This window comes from Danio aesculapii, chromosome 17 (assembly GCF_903798145.1).
Source record: "Danio aesculapii chromosome 17, fDanAes4.1, whole genome shotgun sequence".
In the NCBI taxonomy this organism is placed as follows: domain Eukaryota; kingdom Metazoa; phylum Chordata; class Actinopteri; order Cypriniformes; family Danionidae; genus Danio; species Danio aesculapii.
In genome coordinates this window covers 21,829,692-21,847,060 of record NC_079451.1, presented here as the reverse complement: position 1 = coordinate 21,847,060, position 17,369 = coordinate 21,829,692, and the positions used below count along the sequence as shown (strand labels likewise).

General features: G+C 35.1%; 1 protein-coding gene across 1 annotated transcript in view; it reads right to left on the bottom strand.

Annotated features, from left to right (window-relative positions):
* Positions 1-17,369, bottom strand: part of sh3yl1 (SH3 and SYLF domain containing 1) — a 42,728-nt gene that overhangs the window by 5,412 nt on the left and 19,947 nt on the right. The window contains exons 5-9 of the mRNA XM_056477556.1: positions 16,436-16,548; positions 14,321-14,449; positions 14,028-14,178; positions 12,592-12,664; positions 12,311-12,370 (exon numbers count right to left, since the gene is read on the bottom strand). Coding sequence (XP_056333531.1) covers positions 12,311-12,370; positions 12,592-12,664; positions 14,028-14,178; positions 14,321-14,449; positions 16,436-16,548 — 526 coding nt within the window. The remainder of the gene's footprint in view (positions 1-12,310; positions 12,371-12,591; positions 12,665-14,027; positions 14,179-14,320; positions 14,450-16,435; positions 16,549-17,369) is intronic.

Below are 17,369 nucleotides of genomic sequence, written 5' to 3'. Positions count from 1 at the left end.
ATTTTAAACCGCTTTTCTGGGGCCTGCAGTGTTAAGAGAAAACCCCAGACTTCCCTTTCCCCAGACACTTCTTCCAGCTCCTCTGGGGGAATCCAGAGGCGTTCCCAGGTCAGCCGAGAGACATAGTCCCTCCAGCATATCCTGGGTCTTTCCAGTTCAGTTCCAGAGGCCCAGCTGTGCATGGAGGTGAGCCCATCTATCTCTAGTCAGTACCGTTCCACCTACCGCACAAGCTTAAGCTCACTCCCTCCCAGTGAGGTGACATTTAATGTCCCGAGAGCCAGTTTCTGTACCTGACGATCGGGTTGTCATGGTCTTAACCTTCGACCGCCACCTGTTCCACAATGCACCAGCCCCTTACGGCTCCACCTGCAGGTGGTGGGCCTGCAGGAGGATGGTCCCACATTGCTCCTTCGGGCTAAGCCTGGCCGGGTTCAGTGGGAAAAAAAAACCCAGCCACCAGGCGCTCGCATACGAGCCCCAACCCCCGGCCTGCCTCCAGGGTGGGGCCACAGCTGCGACATACTCAATATTATGAAACACACAAGAGGTTTTTGAAAATCGCACTTAGTCTGACCTGTCATCGAAGACCTTTTTGCCTTGGGAGACCCTACCAGGGGCATTAGCCCCTGACACGCATATATAAAAATATATAATTTGATTATATGGTTTTAATTGGATATTTTTTGAGTTATTAAATTTTTTGTGATTATTTTGCGTTTAAATTAAGAATTTTGCAGGATTACAAAAATAAATAAATAAATTAATTAAAAAAAATAATAATAATCTACTTTTTATCGTTTTTATTTTGGATTCAGCAAAAAAAAAAAAAAAAAAAAAAAAAAAAAAAAGTGGCATTATTTAGAAGCTGAAATTGTGTAACACTTATGTTATTGGTTCTTTAAATAGCTACATGAATAAATGTCATCCTGTCAGTTAAACTGTGTCCTTCAGAGAGGTTGACGTCGTGATCTTGTTCCCTTCACGTGTGCCTGTGCATTAGCTTAGGCTTAATCATCGTGACCAAGATCTGCATTTTTTTTAGGTTGCCCAAGATGACAAACAGTTTTGTAGAATTTGAGGTTTCTCCATTCAAAGAGATAGGAGCTTGCACTTGCCTGAGAGGCATTTCAAAGATGGCCACCGATGATGGACAGAACCAAGTTCCACCCATTTCTTCTTTATAATCTTTAAAACCACACTAGACTATTATAAAAGTTAGACTATTTTCCCCATTCAGACAAGCGTTCACATTACGACCAGTCACAAGTTAACTGAGTACTGTATACTCATATCTTTTAACAAGGCCACATGCAGTGTGGATGTTAAGCAAACAATCAGGCCTCATAATAAAGATCTGAGGAATTTAACAAGAGCTAAATTGTTATGTCAAGTTTAACGGGTCACAGTATTTCTAAAACAGTAATACTTGTGGTTTGTTTTTAGTCAGCAGTGGTGAGAATTTACCAACATTGCTCTAAAGAACGTCAAACCACAAACCGTTGACTGGGTGTTTGATGCCCAAGGCTTAATAATTCACAAGGGCAATGCAGGCCATCTGGTCTGATCTGAGCCCACAGAAGGTCTACTATGGATCTAGACACATAATTTTATGGGGACGCAGAGCTGCCAAGCAATCAGAGTGCCAACAGAGACCTGTGTTTACCAGCCGAGTCTATAATGAACACTTGAAGGTGCAACAGGGGATTCTCTTGAGAAACTATTTTCTTATCAGGATGTGAAGAGACTTTCAACTAGTATATCAATCATTAAATAAATGGTCCAAATGTAGGCTATATATGTATTTTAATAATCTGTGGAAGGTGTACGACAAAAAAATGTTTGTGCAGAAAGAATTACACGCATCCTACCTAAACACTGTTGCAAGCCAAGAACACTTTCTTCTTTCAGCATAATATAATTACTTCAAACCATTCCAGAACAATGTGTGCAGTGTGAATTGTCTGAACAACAAAGTTTTGTATTGGACTCCCAATCAAACTGACCACATGGATGGCTGGTTATTTCTTTGTTTTCGATTAGCTGTCAGGGCATTTCAGGCGTACTGTCATATGATAATATGTCTTTCTATACTCGCTGCCATGAAGATCTGCCTCAGGTCAAAATCAATGCCGCAGACCGCCTGATCGAGATAAAGCCAAAAGGGAATGGTTTGAGGTTGCATATTTGATACTATAGATAGCTAGCTAACATTATGGCTGAACACTGCTTAAACATTGTAGCATCAGTAAATAAAGTTTAACAGATGCAGCACTGAAATGTTGATACTGTACCTCCTGCTAACCACTAGCATTAAATTATGTTGTCATTATCCCCTTATAGAAAAACCACATGAAATTCACTTGTGCAATCATGTTAAAAATCGCACATGGAACAGGTAAAATGTGTGGTTTTGGAACAATTTTCAATTATTGTCCATTGAATTATTGCATGGGTTTTACACACAGTAAATATTAAACTTCAAAGGTGATTTTAACGTGATGTGTTTTGCTGTAAGGGTCAGTGTTAAATTTGCTACTGGATGCAACAGTGCTCAGATGGTGCTTCATTTATGTGCATGTTCAAATGTAAATACTTTAATAATTTTTTTTTTTCAGGGTTTCCACCTTTAATGGATAGGACAGTAGAGAGTTTTGACAGGAAAGCATGGGGAGCAGACAGAGTGGAAGGATCAGCATAGGACATCGAGGTGGGAATTGAACTCGGGTTGCTGTAAGCACCAGAGTGCATGTGTCGACGCTCTAACCACTACACCATTGGCGCCGACCAAAATGTAAATACTTTGAACCAACTTAATTTAGAATATAGTCAGCTAAAGCTAAACTTATTTAAAGCTGTTAAAAGCTTCAAGTGATGTTTCACCCAAATGTTTTCATCTGGCATAAAGGAATTGTTCACACAAAAAGAAAATCACGTAGAAAAACCATTTAAGATCGTTCTATGCATTTAGGCGATTGAGCATCTTTGCAACCTACAGACTCTGTTGGTACAGTCTTGATACCAGACACAGCATGTCATCTTTGGGAGTTGTCAAACTCATGCCTCAGTATTGTTTTGGTAGCGCATGGTGGACCCAAAATATTTCAGGCTGGGCACATCACAAATTAATCAGACTGATGTTGAGTCGATTTCTCCTCTTCTAACAATGTTTAAATTATCCTTATGATTCTAATCTTATCAGATTTTCCTGTAGTGCGGGGTGGGTTAAGTGATATTTAATCTGATTGGAAGAATGTCAGAGGCATTACAATCGAGAATCTTAAATATTCAACAGATTTCCAGATGTGTGTGGGGGAACCCCGAGGACAAACGCACATATGAGCCAGAGATTATAACATGAAACAAAACAATTTCCAGTCAGAAAGCAATCTAATGAGATGAAAGAATAACAAACACAGTCATCGTGTTGCACAAAGTGAAATGGATTTGGAGAGTAGTGATTAAAGTCCAAATGGTCGATTTATATCAACAGAAACATTTACTCATTTATTCATTCACCATGCTTATTCTCAAGTCAAGAGAATTTGCGAGATCTCCTGTGTTCAGTGTAAAGATGAATTAGGAGCAAAATGGTGAAATCTAGGAATTTTTGTACTCATGTTTTTGGTTTCCTAACATTTTCAAAATCTTAAAAGATTTTTTTAAAGAAAGCTCATCAGTTTACAAGCAGAATGGTGGGTTATGCATCAAGCACCACTATAAGATGTGAAGTAGAGTGAAATAAGCTTTGCTGGGAAAATGTAGAAGGAAAAAAACGGTGGCAAGGGGTTTTCAGGAGTGAAGACATATAAGAGGAGAAGAGAATCAGACAGAGGTGGAATGCAGTTTTACACTGTTGGCACCTGCTGTGAAATCTCCTGACTCCAAATAAACCTCAGGCGTTGCCAAAAGCTTCAGTCAAGCCGTTTTTCACACTAAATGCTTTTGACTTGTATCCTAAAATAACTGCATCCATTCAACATAATGTTCATTCCCGCTACCACAAGTGCAAGACATGACAAGCCGGGCGTAAGACAGCAATACAATCCAGAGAGTTTCTTCAGATCTGGAAGGGCTGTGTATTTTGGCAGAGTGGTGACATCTGAGCTATGCGGTTTTCTACTTGCACACGCAATATCTGAAAAAGTGACAGCTCATGACAGGGAGGAGGGCCTGCCGTTTCACCTCTATACTGCAAAAAAATTCTAATCGGAGATACGCCTATCGTGTATATGGTGATCAGATCCAATTGATGCAACCATAGATAAATCACTGGCAATGCAAAGGAGCTGATTAACAATTGACAACCTATATTGACTTTTAATTCCAGAGGGAAAAAAGCTGAATTAAAGAAACCTGCACAACAGCTGCTCGACATGCCATTACACTCAATCAAAACCTCATAAAACAGTTTCCCTATATAGACAAAAGAAATCAGGGTGGCTCTCTAACCACCTTTTCCTAAGGCCAGGGATCCATCGTAATGACTGTATTATTTACGGCTATAATGATCTTCAGGGTAAGGAGTGTTAATGAAACAGTGAGGAGTGAGAGTTTTCCAGGTCTCATTTTTCACAAATGATATCATGATAATTGGGGGGGGAGAGAGAAATGTCTGCCAGTAAAATAACAAAGCAATGTGAACACACACCCAGGGACTTTTTTTTCCAGATTGTAACAATACAGATAAGTATCTCTTTGACTCATCTTCCAAAGACTGTAGGCAGCTTTATAAGCTCAAGATGAAGTCTTTCTAGTAACACATCTGCAACTTCTATGGATGAGGATAGAACACATATCAAAACAAAAGTCTAAATCATTTTATTAAAAGTGTTTATTCCTGATGCTGAGATCCATTTGAGGGTTGTTACTCTGTCCATTCAGGGAAAGTTACTGGAGTCCAAAACAACAAGAATAGTATAGCTGTACCATAATTAGCCAACACTATACAGTTGAAGTCAGAATTATAAGCCCCCCTTTGAATTTTTTTCTTTTTCTTTTATAACTATTTCCCAAATTATGTTTAACAGAGCAAGGACATTTTTTCACAGTATGTCTGATAATAATTTTTCTTCTTGTGAAAGTCCTATTTGTTTTATTTTGGCTAAAATAAAAGCAGGTTTTAATTTATGAACTATTTTAAAGGTCAAAATTATTAGCCCCTTTAAGCTATATATTTTTTCGGTTGTCTACATAACAAACCATCATTATACAATAACTTGCCTAATTACTCTAACTTGCCTAGTTAACCTAGTTAAGCCTTTAAATGTCACTTGAAGCTGTACAGAAGTGTCTTGAAAAATATCTAGTCAAACATGATGTGAAATATGAAGTCCCAGTATAAAAAAAAAAAAAAGTAATTACGAATTCTACAAGGATGAGGCTATGCACTGAAGGTGCATACTGTATAGCCACCAATTGTAATTGTTCTCCTTGTTTATGGTCTTCTTGGTTGTAGTCTTTCATCATAATCTTGTCACAATTTAAAGGCCAGCCAAAAGACACATTAAATTACAAATTTCAACTACAATAAATTTGAAGCGTCTAAGTGAAAATCTCTAGTGCCACTGCTTGTCCAAAATTGCACTAATGTTTATGCTAATAACTTTAACCATAAGGCGCAGATGGAAATTATTTTTTAAATTTAATTGTTCGCAAAACACATTTGATAAAACTCAACTTCGGCAGTTTGTACAAATTTTTACTAAAATATTAATGACATGATCACTAGAGCATGCTAATCAAAAGTTTGTCAACATGTGAATCGAATTTTGTTTACATCTCTGCAATGCATCGTATCTCTAATGCCTAAACATATTAGGTTTAGGCTTATGCTGTGGTTATTAAAAACAGTGATGTTAAGTTAGTGACATAAATGTTTTGTACCACCATTTGATCCATATGGCTCTAAATTATATCTAATTGGCCAAGAAAACCATTTACTACTATATGGGTCAATTTTAAAGCCTTTTAAATACTGGGAGTTCAGCCCAATTTTGATTCTGGTTTAATAACAGATTTTTTGCTGTTCACAATTCCTTTGCTTCTACAACCAGTGATTTGGAATTTTGGGCCATGTTGATCATTTCTTTATTCATGTGTCAACTGTCAGCTTCTTACTTCTCCCAGACCACACTAGTAGCCATATCTTACAGTACATCTGTTAAAATTTGCTTAACACACAGGCGAATACTGTATGTAAGCAATTTAGTATGATATTCATCCTGTCAAGTGTGAAATTTGAACATTTATTATAGACTTCCTAATGATTTAATGCGAGACAAAACATGGCTTTGCAAATGGTCTTGAAATATGATAGTGTATTATTCATGCTGTTAATATTGTTAATTTTGTAAAACAAATCTGCAGCTTTAAAAAGTATTATCTTACGTATTTCACAAACGAATAATTTATAACACATTCATGACGTTTCTAATAACTTTTAACATGTGACGGCAGATGTGAAGCTCATGAGACTTTATGTAAGAGAAGAGAAGCTTTATGTATATTTATTTCACAGAAGAAAACCATTTACTGCTATATGGGTACATTTTAAAGCTTTTCAAATACTGGGAGTTCAGCCCAATGTTGATTCCAGTTTTATTACAGACTCTTCGCTGTTCAATTTTTTTGCTTCAACTAGTGATTTGGAATTTTGGGCCATGTTGATCATTTCTTTGTTGTTGTGTCAACTAACTGTCAGCTTCTTATTACTCCCACACCACACATGCACATTAGTTGCCAGATCTTACATTATGTCTGTTAACATAAGCTTAACGCACAGGCGAATGATGTATTTAAAGCAATTTAGTATGATATTCATCCTGTCAAGTGTAAAATCTGAACATTTATTATAGGCTTCGTGATAATTTAATGCAAGACAAAACATGGCTTGGCAGATGGTCTTGAAATATGATGTGTATTATACATGTTAATAAAGTAAAACAAATCTGTATCTTTAAATGTATTATCTTGTGTATTTCACAATAACAAATAATTCATAACCCATTCATGACATTTCTAATGACTTTTAACATGTGACTGCAGATGTGAAGCTCATGAGACTTTATGTAAGAGAAGAGAAGCTTTATGTATATTTATTTCACAGGAGAAGGAAAAAAAAAAAAAAAAAAAAAAAAAAAAAGTGTCTCCGAGGCACTTTCACTATATCCCATCTAGCCCGACAGCAACAATGTAGGTCGAACAAACAGACTGGTTGAGCCAGTGCGAGAAAGCTGGATCAGTGTCTGGGTAATCAATTTAAAAATATTGACTTATGTTTGGTGACAGTTCACTTTACCCTTTACAACAAGTCCTCTATAGCACAAAGCCTTATATTTTCTCCATTTGCAATGGTCTAGAGGATACTAACTGTGCCAAGCTAACAAAATAAATAAATAAATAAATAAAACAGACATCTGTTGTCCTGATCTTAAGTCATCCAGTGCGGTGCTTTGACATACAGCAGACATAACAATCTATTAATCCTGAATTAAGCAATGACAATTAACTGTGGAAAGACAAGTCAAGTACTTGGCTAACAGTATCGGTTTCCTGTAAAATTCACCTGGCTCTCATGATCCACCTCTGGCCAAGAGATTGCAGTGGACTCAACTGATCCTTTTAGGCTGCCAGACATTTGTTGATTTAGAATTACTGTTATCAACCAGTAGAATATTAACATGTAATTTGACAAAATCCGGTAATTAAACATCACACAGGGGAATTGGACTCCTCTTTCCACCTGAAGGAAAAGCGAACAATGAAACCTTGTCTTCGGCAGTCTCTAAATGTCTGGATCGTGCTGAGGCACGTGCACATCTCAATCAATTACCTTCATTTATGCATCTGAATCAACAGAGTTAAAAATAACCTAACAAATGCACCACAATAGCATCTAAATTAATCAAAGAGTAAACACGGGAAATGAAGAAGATGAGCGAATCATTTCAATAATGAATGCTGCAGGCTTAAAGAAAAAAAAAAGCAAGATAATTCTCAAATTCACATTAATTTAGCCCTTCTAATTTCAGTGATTTTGAATTGGTTGAACTGTGCGCATTTTAACAAGGAATTAATACAAAGTATCACTTGTAATTAGAAAGAAAAGTAAAAGTTGCCTATAAAGTTGCATTCTGTGGTAAAAGCAATGTTTGACTGTTGGCATTCATGCGTTTAAGAACAACTTTACCTGAGACAACAAACCCAATGTCATTTATCTACAAATCACACAATGTGTCTAGTTTATATTAGCCATGGCATGCTCGATTGCCCACTTGTATAGCGTCATTCGCTCACACTGAAAGAAGTTGCACAAGACAAGAACCCAAAAGCAAACACCTCTTGTTATGACTTTGTAAAACATGTGCAACATTCGAATGACACTCCTGTTTTTCCACTGGGGTTTCATCAGACCATGAGGGACTCAAGACGACCCCTGATGTAACCGAAAGCCATGTTGTATGTGAAAACAAAAATGCGAGGGCCAATGGGACACCATTTAAATAAAAGGACCAACCAGCAGACCTACCACATTGTAAAACATCCCAAATGTTCTTTGCTAAAAATAACTTAGACAAAGTCCTTAATCTGAGTGATTTGGTAAGATTACAGATCAAAACTGTTTTGAGCAGCTGTGCTTTCAAAGTGTGGTCTCATGCCTTCAAAAGCGTGTTTATTGCAAACTTTAGCTTTTGAGACAAAATATATTGAGAAAAAAAATTAAATAAAATAATTGGCTTCTACCACAGGAAATTCCATTTTCTTTTTGATATCTGGCACCAGTTTATCAGGAAGAGACAATTTGATTCTATTTCACTGACTCACTGGGTGGAAACTGTGTTTTAGTCGCAAATGTCATGTGATATTCCAGTTCTGCATGCAAGTGCATTATTCAAATCTTTGTAAATACTGTATGCGTTTGTAACTAGGTTTCCATGCAGTCAAGCAGTTTTACTGTCAGCTCGCTTACAAAGGACTGATGCACAAGTATCTGGTATGGACCATATAAAAGGAGAAAAAACAAAAAAAAAGACCATGCACAGCAGCACAAAACATCACATAAACTTGTCTAGACACACTAACAAAAATCAATATACTTCATTCACAAACAAAATAGACCCTTTTAACATTTCCGGGTTTGTCTGTAGCGGAAGGCGTCATAGCTGGGTAAACTTAGAGCGCAGTGAATGGAAGAGTACAACAACAAATCAGTTTTGTACAATCCTATTTGCCAAAATAATAAAAGAAAAACTCCTTGATGGTGTTATCAAGACTTTCAGGAGAAAAAGTGTGAGACTGATAACGGCAGCCAGAGGAGAGAATAACTTCAAATTTACAGTCCTGTCCAATAGACGCTGCATTAGAAACACCTCGCATAAGCAGTAATTAGTTTTTTGTAATTTGACGCAAAGATGTTATAAATACATCCAATGCATATAAATGTTTCTACATTTGTTTTTTTTTTTGTTTTTTTGTAAAAATATAAAATAAATTCTCTCAAGGATTTAAGATTATGATGACCGTTAAAGGGGTCATAACAGGCTGGTAAAAAGGGTCCATAGGTCTTTAAGTTTGTTCTTTCTAGTCAAAGATGTATATCAACAAACAACCAGACTTTCAATTTGCTTTGAACCAAACAAAGGGACAGAAACATGTGCCTTACTGGCATAAATAATTAAAGCAATGCAATACAGTTTAACTGCCTTTCCATGTTTTGGTTATCTAAAAACAGTAATAATGCAATATTTCCAAATCGGCGGTAAAATATGTATTTGCATTACCTTGCCAATTGTCAGTAGACAATGTGCTATGTTCTAAAATGGACCAAAATACTCTAATATTTCTGATATATTTTGATTAGCTAAATACTTGGAGTCTGTGCCTAACCCACTACACCCTTTTTCTGTGAAATCTCTCGACTCTGACTGTTGACTGAATTGACTCAAATCTGCACTGGCATTGACTCAAATTGAGGCAAAAATCTGATCAAAGCCGCAGGCCCTGTTTTTGTCCATCCAATCACTATAAGCAAAACTAAATACAGATGTGAACACTGAGCTTGTCTACTTTCAACTATTTGCGGAAGGCTGGGTTTCTACAGTTTATCAAGTCAAATTTAAGACTTTAAGTCTTAAAGTCCATTATGAATGAATATTTTCCAATGGCCGAGTTAAAACAATAATAAACCATTAAAAACAAATGTTATTTGTAAGGTAGATAATTAAACCATATTGGTAAATACAGTTAATAAATATTATTTTGTTATAACTTAAGATGGAATGTTAGTGAGTTAGTGACGGATGTTGGGCCAGTTGGGTAGCTTTACATGGACATAATAAAATAAAGACCTGTTAATAATGATTTAAGACCTGCAAAACAATATTTCAGTAGAATTTATTTATAAAATATTGTTTTTGAAATTTATGACTTTAAGACCCTACAAATACCCTGGGAAGGTTGAAAGCAAAAGCGTCAAAATTAATATGAATGAAACAATCTGTACAAAATTTTTAAAATTAAGTCACAAGAGACTTGTTTGAATGCAAGTTAATATCAGGTGGGAACGGTAATGCTAATCAGTTGACCACCTCTGAAAAAACTTGCTGAAAACTCATGCAATTCATGTTCAGTAAGTGGACTTTTCTCCAAATGGTTTTATCAGATCCATTTCTCAACCCAAACATCTTTTATCAAAAACCTCTCTAAAAGCAACCAACCAAACAGCCTCAAAAGGCTGGACAGAACGTAGGCTGGTTTTAACAGGTACTTTTAATCAAGTCCACAGAGACGAGTTATTAGCGCTGCTATCTCAAAACCACAGCATTTGGTTCCTCTCAGTTGTCCTGTACGAGCAAAACACACCATAATCACACTATGTGGAGTGCTTTTGTTGGCTGCCTTGGATTCAAAGTCACTGTGTAATATTATTATTAGGATGTTTTCACGATCAATCACTGCGGTCCTTTACACACAGTATAAAGTAAAGATGGACGCATGTACCCGTCTGCTGTTTAGTTGGGAGGAAGAAAAAAAAAAAAAAAAAAAAAGTACCATTAGCAATAAAAGCCATCTTAAAGTCTTCCTCCTCCAAGTGGACAGGGAGGCTGCCAAGTGTTTTGATTCGCGTGACTATATGTGACAAACTCCACCATTCCAGAATCCATTGACAAACACACACACACATCATCTATTAGCGCTTGAGCAACCTTTTAAATCTGATGATAATGTCATCTTGCTGTGGGAAAGAATGCGTCTGCTGCGTAACCGACTTGTGACATGGCGAAGAGCACAGAGGCCCTTCATGAGCAAAGGAAGATGGGAAAACAGCCAGTCTCTAGTTCATGGCTTCTTTTGAAATCTTCCCAGCCAGTCTGAGCGGGGCAGGCGAAGCAGTTCTCTTTATCTAATCCTTATAATTCAACTTTAAACATGGGCTTTTAGGAACCTAATGAAAATAAATGAGAAGCTGAATGGATGACAAGACAAATCATCCTCCACAGGCTGAGCTGATTAATGAAAAGATCTCACACAGCACTAGGTGTTTCTTCTGGTGCATTTCTGCCATTTAATTAGCCGTTGCTAATCTAGCCGTTTTATTCCACTTTATAATTTATCAGTGTCAACTGAAATCCATGAGCATTGTCATTTTGATTCTCACAGGTATTTCTTGTTGTTTTAAGAAGTGTCTGATTAACCTCATCATCAACAGAAGGAATAATCCATTTTGTTTGGATATTCAGCGTCATAACAGGCTTGAACACACAGGGAGGGCTGCAAAGTATACAGTGAAATCCACTTCTGGCAGTTTAATTTCATAGTCACAGGTGTGAAGATGGTAACGAAAGACAACATAGAACAACAAACAAAATAAATAAAACTAAATATAAAATATTAAACAAGTAAAATAAAATAGATAACAGAAATCTTAATTTAAATATACATCAAAGCAAAAAAAAAAAATAATTAACAAGAAATGTGATCAAAAAATTGATAATCAAAATTAAATAAAACTAAATATAAAATATTGAACAAGTAAAATAAACAAACAAAAAATGTAGTCTAAATAATTTAAAATGTATCAAAGCCTATGTAAAAAAAAATAAATAATTAAAAAAATATACAAAATTCAAACAAAAAAGGTCATCTAAAATAATTAAAATAAAAAAAATAAAAAAAATAAATAAAAAATAAATAATAATAATAATAATAATAATAATAATAATAATAATAATAATAATAAAATCAAATTTAAAAAAATACATTAAAAAAAATTATTAAATAAACTAAAATAAATTAAAATTTCACTCACCTGAACCAGTATCCCAGCTGTTCAAATTTGGATAGAGAGAAGGCTTCACAGCTGGAGGAGCTGTGAAAATCCCCATACAATCATGAATGATTACCTCAGTGTCAGAACCACAGATGCAGCAACTTCAATATTAAATATTGCTATGATCCTAGAATTTTTGTGGAACAATTTTTCTTTTTTTGTTGTTGCTTAAAGACATGTGCATATGTTCAATCAGTCAGCATATTTCTCCTCTGAAAGATGAAATGCTGCTAGATCTGAGGGATCACTCGGGGTCTTACCCTGTGTCCTGGGTGTGTACGAGGAGGCAGATTTCTGTGTGGGAGGCCTTGGTCGAGCTGGTGCTGAACTCACCTGTGAAAACACAGACACCCGATTATACATCAATAGGCTTGTCTTTCCCCAGAGAACATGATAAAATGAGACTGGCAGTGAAGCCATAAAACAACAAGATATTGAAAGCACATTATTAATAACACCTTTTCTGTATTGGAATTGATATGCAAGCTTAGTTTGCTTGTCAAACAAATATATATTTTGAAGTGCAAGCATGTATTGCATTTACTGTATAACAGTGCCATACAGTACAATAGACACACTTTGAGATAAGTTATTCAAAAGTTTGTTATGTATGCCATTAAATGTCTGCCATGGCATTTGTGTAATAAAAGATGCCATGATTTCTGATAACACAAAGCCAATATTTTAACCTCAGAGTTAGGAAGTCAATATTTGGTTGATTTTTATTCATAACATGATTTTAACATCATTTTTTCCATACTGCAGCTTGCACTATCGAATCACTTTTTGTTCTGACCTGATTTCATGAGCCAGTGTTTTATTTTTATCCCATATAACCCCAATGAACTAAGTATATACCCCAAAATACAAAGTGCCAAGTAGAAGGTCTATATTACTGTCATCTACAGGGTTTTATAGTAGTCTGATTTATAGTAGCCATTAAATAAAACTCACAATCACCGTAATGTGTTGAAAGACTGTCGGCAGATTATAGCTCTCACGCTTAGTTTAGGTGTAATTTATTCATGACTTCATTCCAAACTCACAGAATGACTGCATACTTTACTGTCTACTTTAATGTTTGCCACTAGAGGGGTTTCTGTGTGTACTTTTCTGACTTAAATGAACAAAAATGGGTCAACAGATTTGTTCATCTGACTGAAAAAGTAAAAAAAAAAAATAGTGAAAAATAGAAAATAGTGTGACTTCAAATCCCATCAAATACAGCAAGATTAAAGTAACTTAACCCTTGAAATGGTGAGTGATACTGTCAGTCAACTTACTGTTGACGTTTTGGCATGCAATGACAAAAATCACACGGGCAATTTAAACAAAATAAAAGAGTAAATGGATGGGTGAGGGAATATCAACTTCCTGTCCTGCTGCTTAACTTGTTTTGAATATACAGATGGAGATATTTAGTTAAATGCTATACTTAAATCACTATTTTTTGATGATTCATTTATTGCACAACATCTATTCATATTTGATACTCACCCTCAAAGTCTACTTATTAAATTTAAATGCCAATATTCATTGAACAAAAAAAAAATAATAATAATAAAAAAAAGAAAAAAAAAAAAAGAAAAAAAAAAAGTTTTAAATTAAAAATGTCAACAAAAAAAAAAAAAAAAAAAAAAAAATCACTAAAGTTTAACATTTGGCAAGCATTGGTTTCAAATTTTACTTGACAGACCTTGCTTGAAGACCGCATGTGTTTGTTCTGCCAGTCGGTGGTGTATTTCTCAGTGTAGTCCTGTAAAATGGTGTACAAATCATAGGCTTCAGGTGGTGGTTCTACATCGCCATTGAGAATAGCAGAAGCACGAATGTCTTGCCCATAGAACCTAAATAAATGTAAAGTAAAAGCAAACATAAGATATTGACACTACGATACAATGAAAAGCCAATACAGGTCAACACTCGGGTAACATTAGCACCTGAAAGCTTAAATGCAACACAAACTCTTAAACTAATGATATTACATACTTCCGATTGGTGTCCTTGCGCTCAATGAGGTAAGATCCGACGAGAGAAACTCCAGCGTAGAGGCCGCGGGATTTGCAGTAAGAGTAGACGGCCGCAGTACTGCGAACCGCCACATCTGCCTCCACATTTCTGTCAAAGATGAATAAATAGATATAAATGTAAAGAATTGATTACCATAACAGCCAAAACTTCCATACCTGTGCATTTACTAATAAACAATCTTGCTGACCCCAAATATAGAAAGCTATTAGTATCAGCCAAAATTTTCATATCGGTGCATTTTTTTAAAAAAAAACTAATAAATAAATATAAAAAGATTTGCTGACCCCAAGCCTTGGGATGAAAGTATAATTAAAACATATTAAAAGTTTTCTGGCCTTAGACTGATTTTTGTTATTATTTATTTCTACTTTTATCCAAAGGCTTGGGGTCAGCAAATCTTTTTTTTTGTGAATTTTGGCTGATATTAATATCATTTTATATTTGGGTCAGCAAATCTTTTTTTGTAAACGCACAGATATAGAAGTTCTGGCTGTTGTGGCAACCAATGGCCTCATAATATAATAGCCTATCCTTGATTTTTTTTTTGTTTTTTCTAATCCGCAGAATAAACAACAACATTTTAATTTAAAACTTTAACTGCAGAGAAAAAAAAAAACAACAACACACCAGACATACACACCTTGACTGGGTCCATGAGTGTCATTTTTAGTGTACATAGTTGTTATTTTGTTACTTTAATTTCTTCTATTGTATTCACTTGTAAATCACTTTGAATAAGTGTCTATATTATTAAATATATAAAAAAAGTTATTTAAATGTAACTTTATTTAATATGAAATTACCATTTTAAAATGGTATAAAATGCCCCCGTTCCCATTATCCACCAAGTAAATGTTCTTAAGAGATAATTGATGCAAACCTTTTTGAGATGTGACCTTAATATAAAATATATTCTAGTACAGTAGGTGGTATGAAGGTTCTATTCCAAAAATAACTTGTTTTAAAAAAAAAAAAAAAAAAAGAGCTCATACAGCCTGTAGTCACTGCTGCCAAACCAAATCCAAACCTGATCTAATCCAAACCAACAAATCAAACACATCCACATAAAGTACAATCTTAAGCCGTGGCTTTCAAAGCTACTGTAGCGCATCAGGCACTTGTTCAATAAGAGATCGCTTGCAGCTCTATTCCAGCGAGATCCATAAACAACAATTAAAGCAGCGAGAACAAAAAAGCACTTTCCGCACAAGCACAAACACAGCAGAATCCGTCAATAAAGGTAAAAATCACTGATTCACCTTAGAACAATGCAGCTGTCATTTAAACTAGCACTTCAGAATGGCTCCTAATGTACAGTACGGACACCTGTCATTATCTATAATTCGCAGTGTTTTTTTTATAATTCGGCGCAAGCTCGTGCTTGTCAAATTATGAATGGCTGTATTGCGGGTGAAAGCTGAAGCTGGCAGCTCACAACTGTATACATTTTGTGTAAACATGTCATCAGAGAAAATGAGTCCCTTGTGAAGTGATACAAAAAGATGGCGTTTATATAGTGTTGATGTTTTTAACCTTCAGCGGTAAAATGCTCCAATAGTACAAAAAACATTATGGAGAAATTTTTTACCTTTAAACAAATGCCATCAAAGCCCTATATTACATTTGTAAAACACACTGTTTTCTTCAAACAAATGGGCTTCAACACTATTTACAAATGAACAATTCAACTCACAATCGCTGCACGATGCTTCATCCACTGCTGTCCACATAGCTGTGAGGCAGCAATGTTAGCAGTATTTTTAGAGAAAAAAAATCATATCAATTGCATAAAACATGAACATAAATCAAACCTTTCCCCCACAAGCCATAACCTTTGATTTTAATCAGAAGTCAGCCAAGTGACACAGATGCATTCATTTTGAAAAAAACACTTGCAAACGCTTTATTAATAAAAGTGTCAAATCAGATTAGGACACTGATACTTAACAACGGACATTTGCTTAAAGCACCCAAGTGGTTTCCAAACCTTAACTCTAGATTAGTTCCTCTTTTCTGCCCCCTAGCAGTAAACTAGTGTACTACAAGGTTTAATCACCATCTCGCATACTGTACCTGCCAAGAGGCCCAACGGCCACAGTGAAGTTTCCTCCAAGAGTCAGATTTCCTCCTTTACTAAAGGCCTCCACAGCTCTCCTCTGATTCAAGATGATGACAAAATCTGATGACTGACAATAAAAAAATAAAAAAAAACAAGACATACATTATATTTTATCTGAAGCTTTAAAAATCAACATAAGATAAAATGCACAATTACTGTATATAGTCTTCAATTCAAATTCTCCAACTTAAATCAAATTAACCACCCATTGGTAACTCAACATAGATAACATGCTGATTTTAAATAAACGTTTGCGCAAACATTTTAAATAAATTAGTGTTATGAATTAGTATGATGGCAGGGTATTGCATAAAGATAATACTATCCTAGAACTAAGACTATTATTATTACACTAACAATTAATTTTCTAATAAAAAAATAAATTATTTCATTAAAAATGTTAAAGTAATCTGATATTTTGGGGGTTGGGTTGTATGTCAGCACAGTGTTCAAATAAATAAAATTTAAGCCAGCTGCTTCTTTGTTAATATACACACATAACATATACATACATACATATAAAATAAATACACATATACACACACACACACACACACACACACACACACATATATACACACACATACATACATTTAAAAATTGAGGATAACCTTGATGTTAGCCATCAGTTAACATGTGCCTTGACCTAAATATATTTAAAAACTCTCTTCTTGCAATCAATTAACAACAATTGTGATTTTTAGTTGGACTTTTTAAATACATTTGCTACAGAATTCCGATATCAGAACTAGCGATTTAAATATACTAGAATCTCTAATGATTACCTACTGTACCATTGAACACTCTATTCCTTCAAAAATAATGATGTTATTATTATTACGTTATGTTACATTATATTAAATATTCATTCATTTATAAAATCAGGTT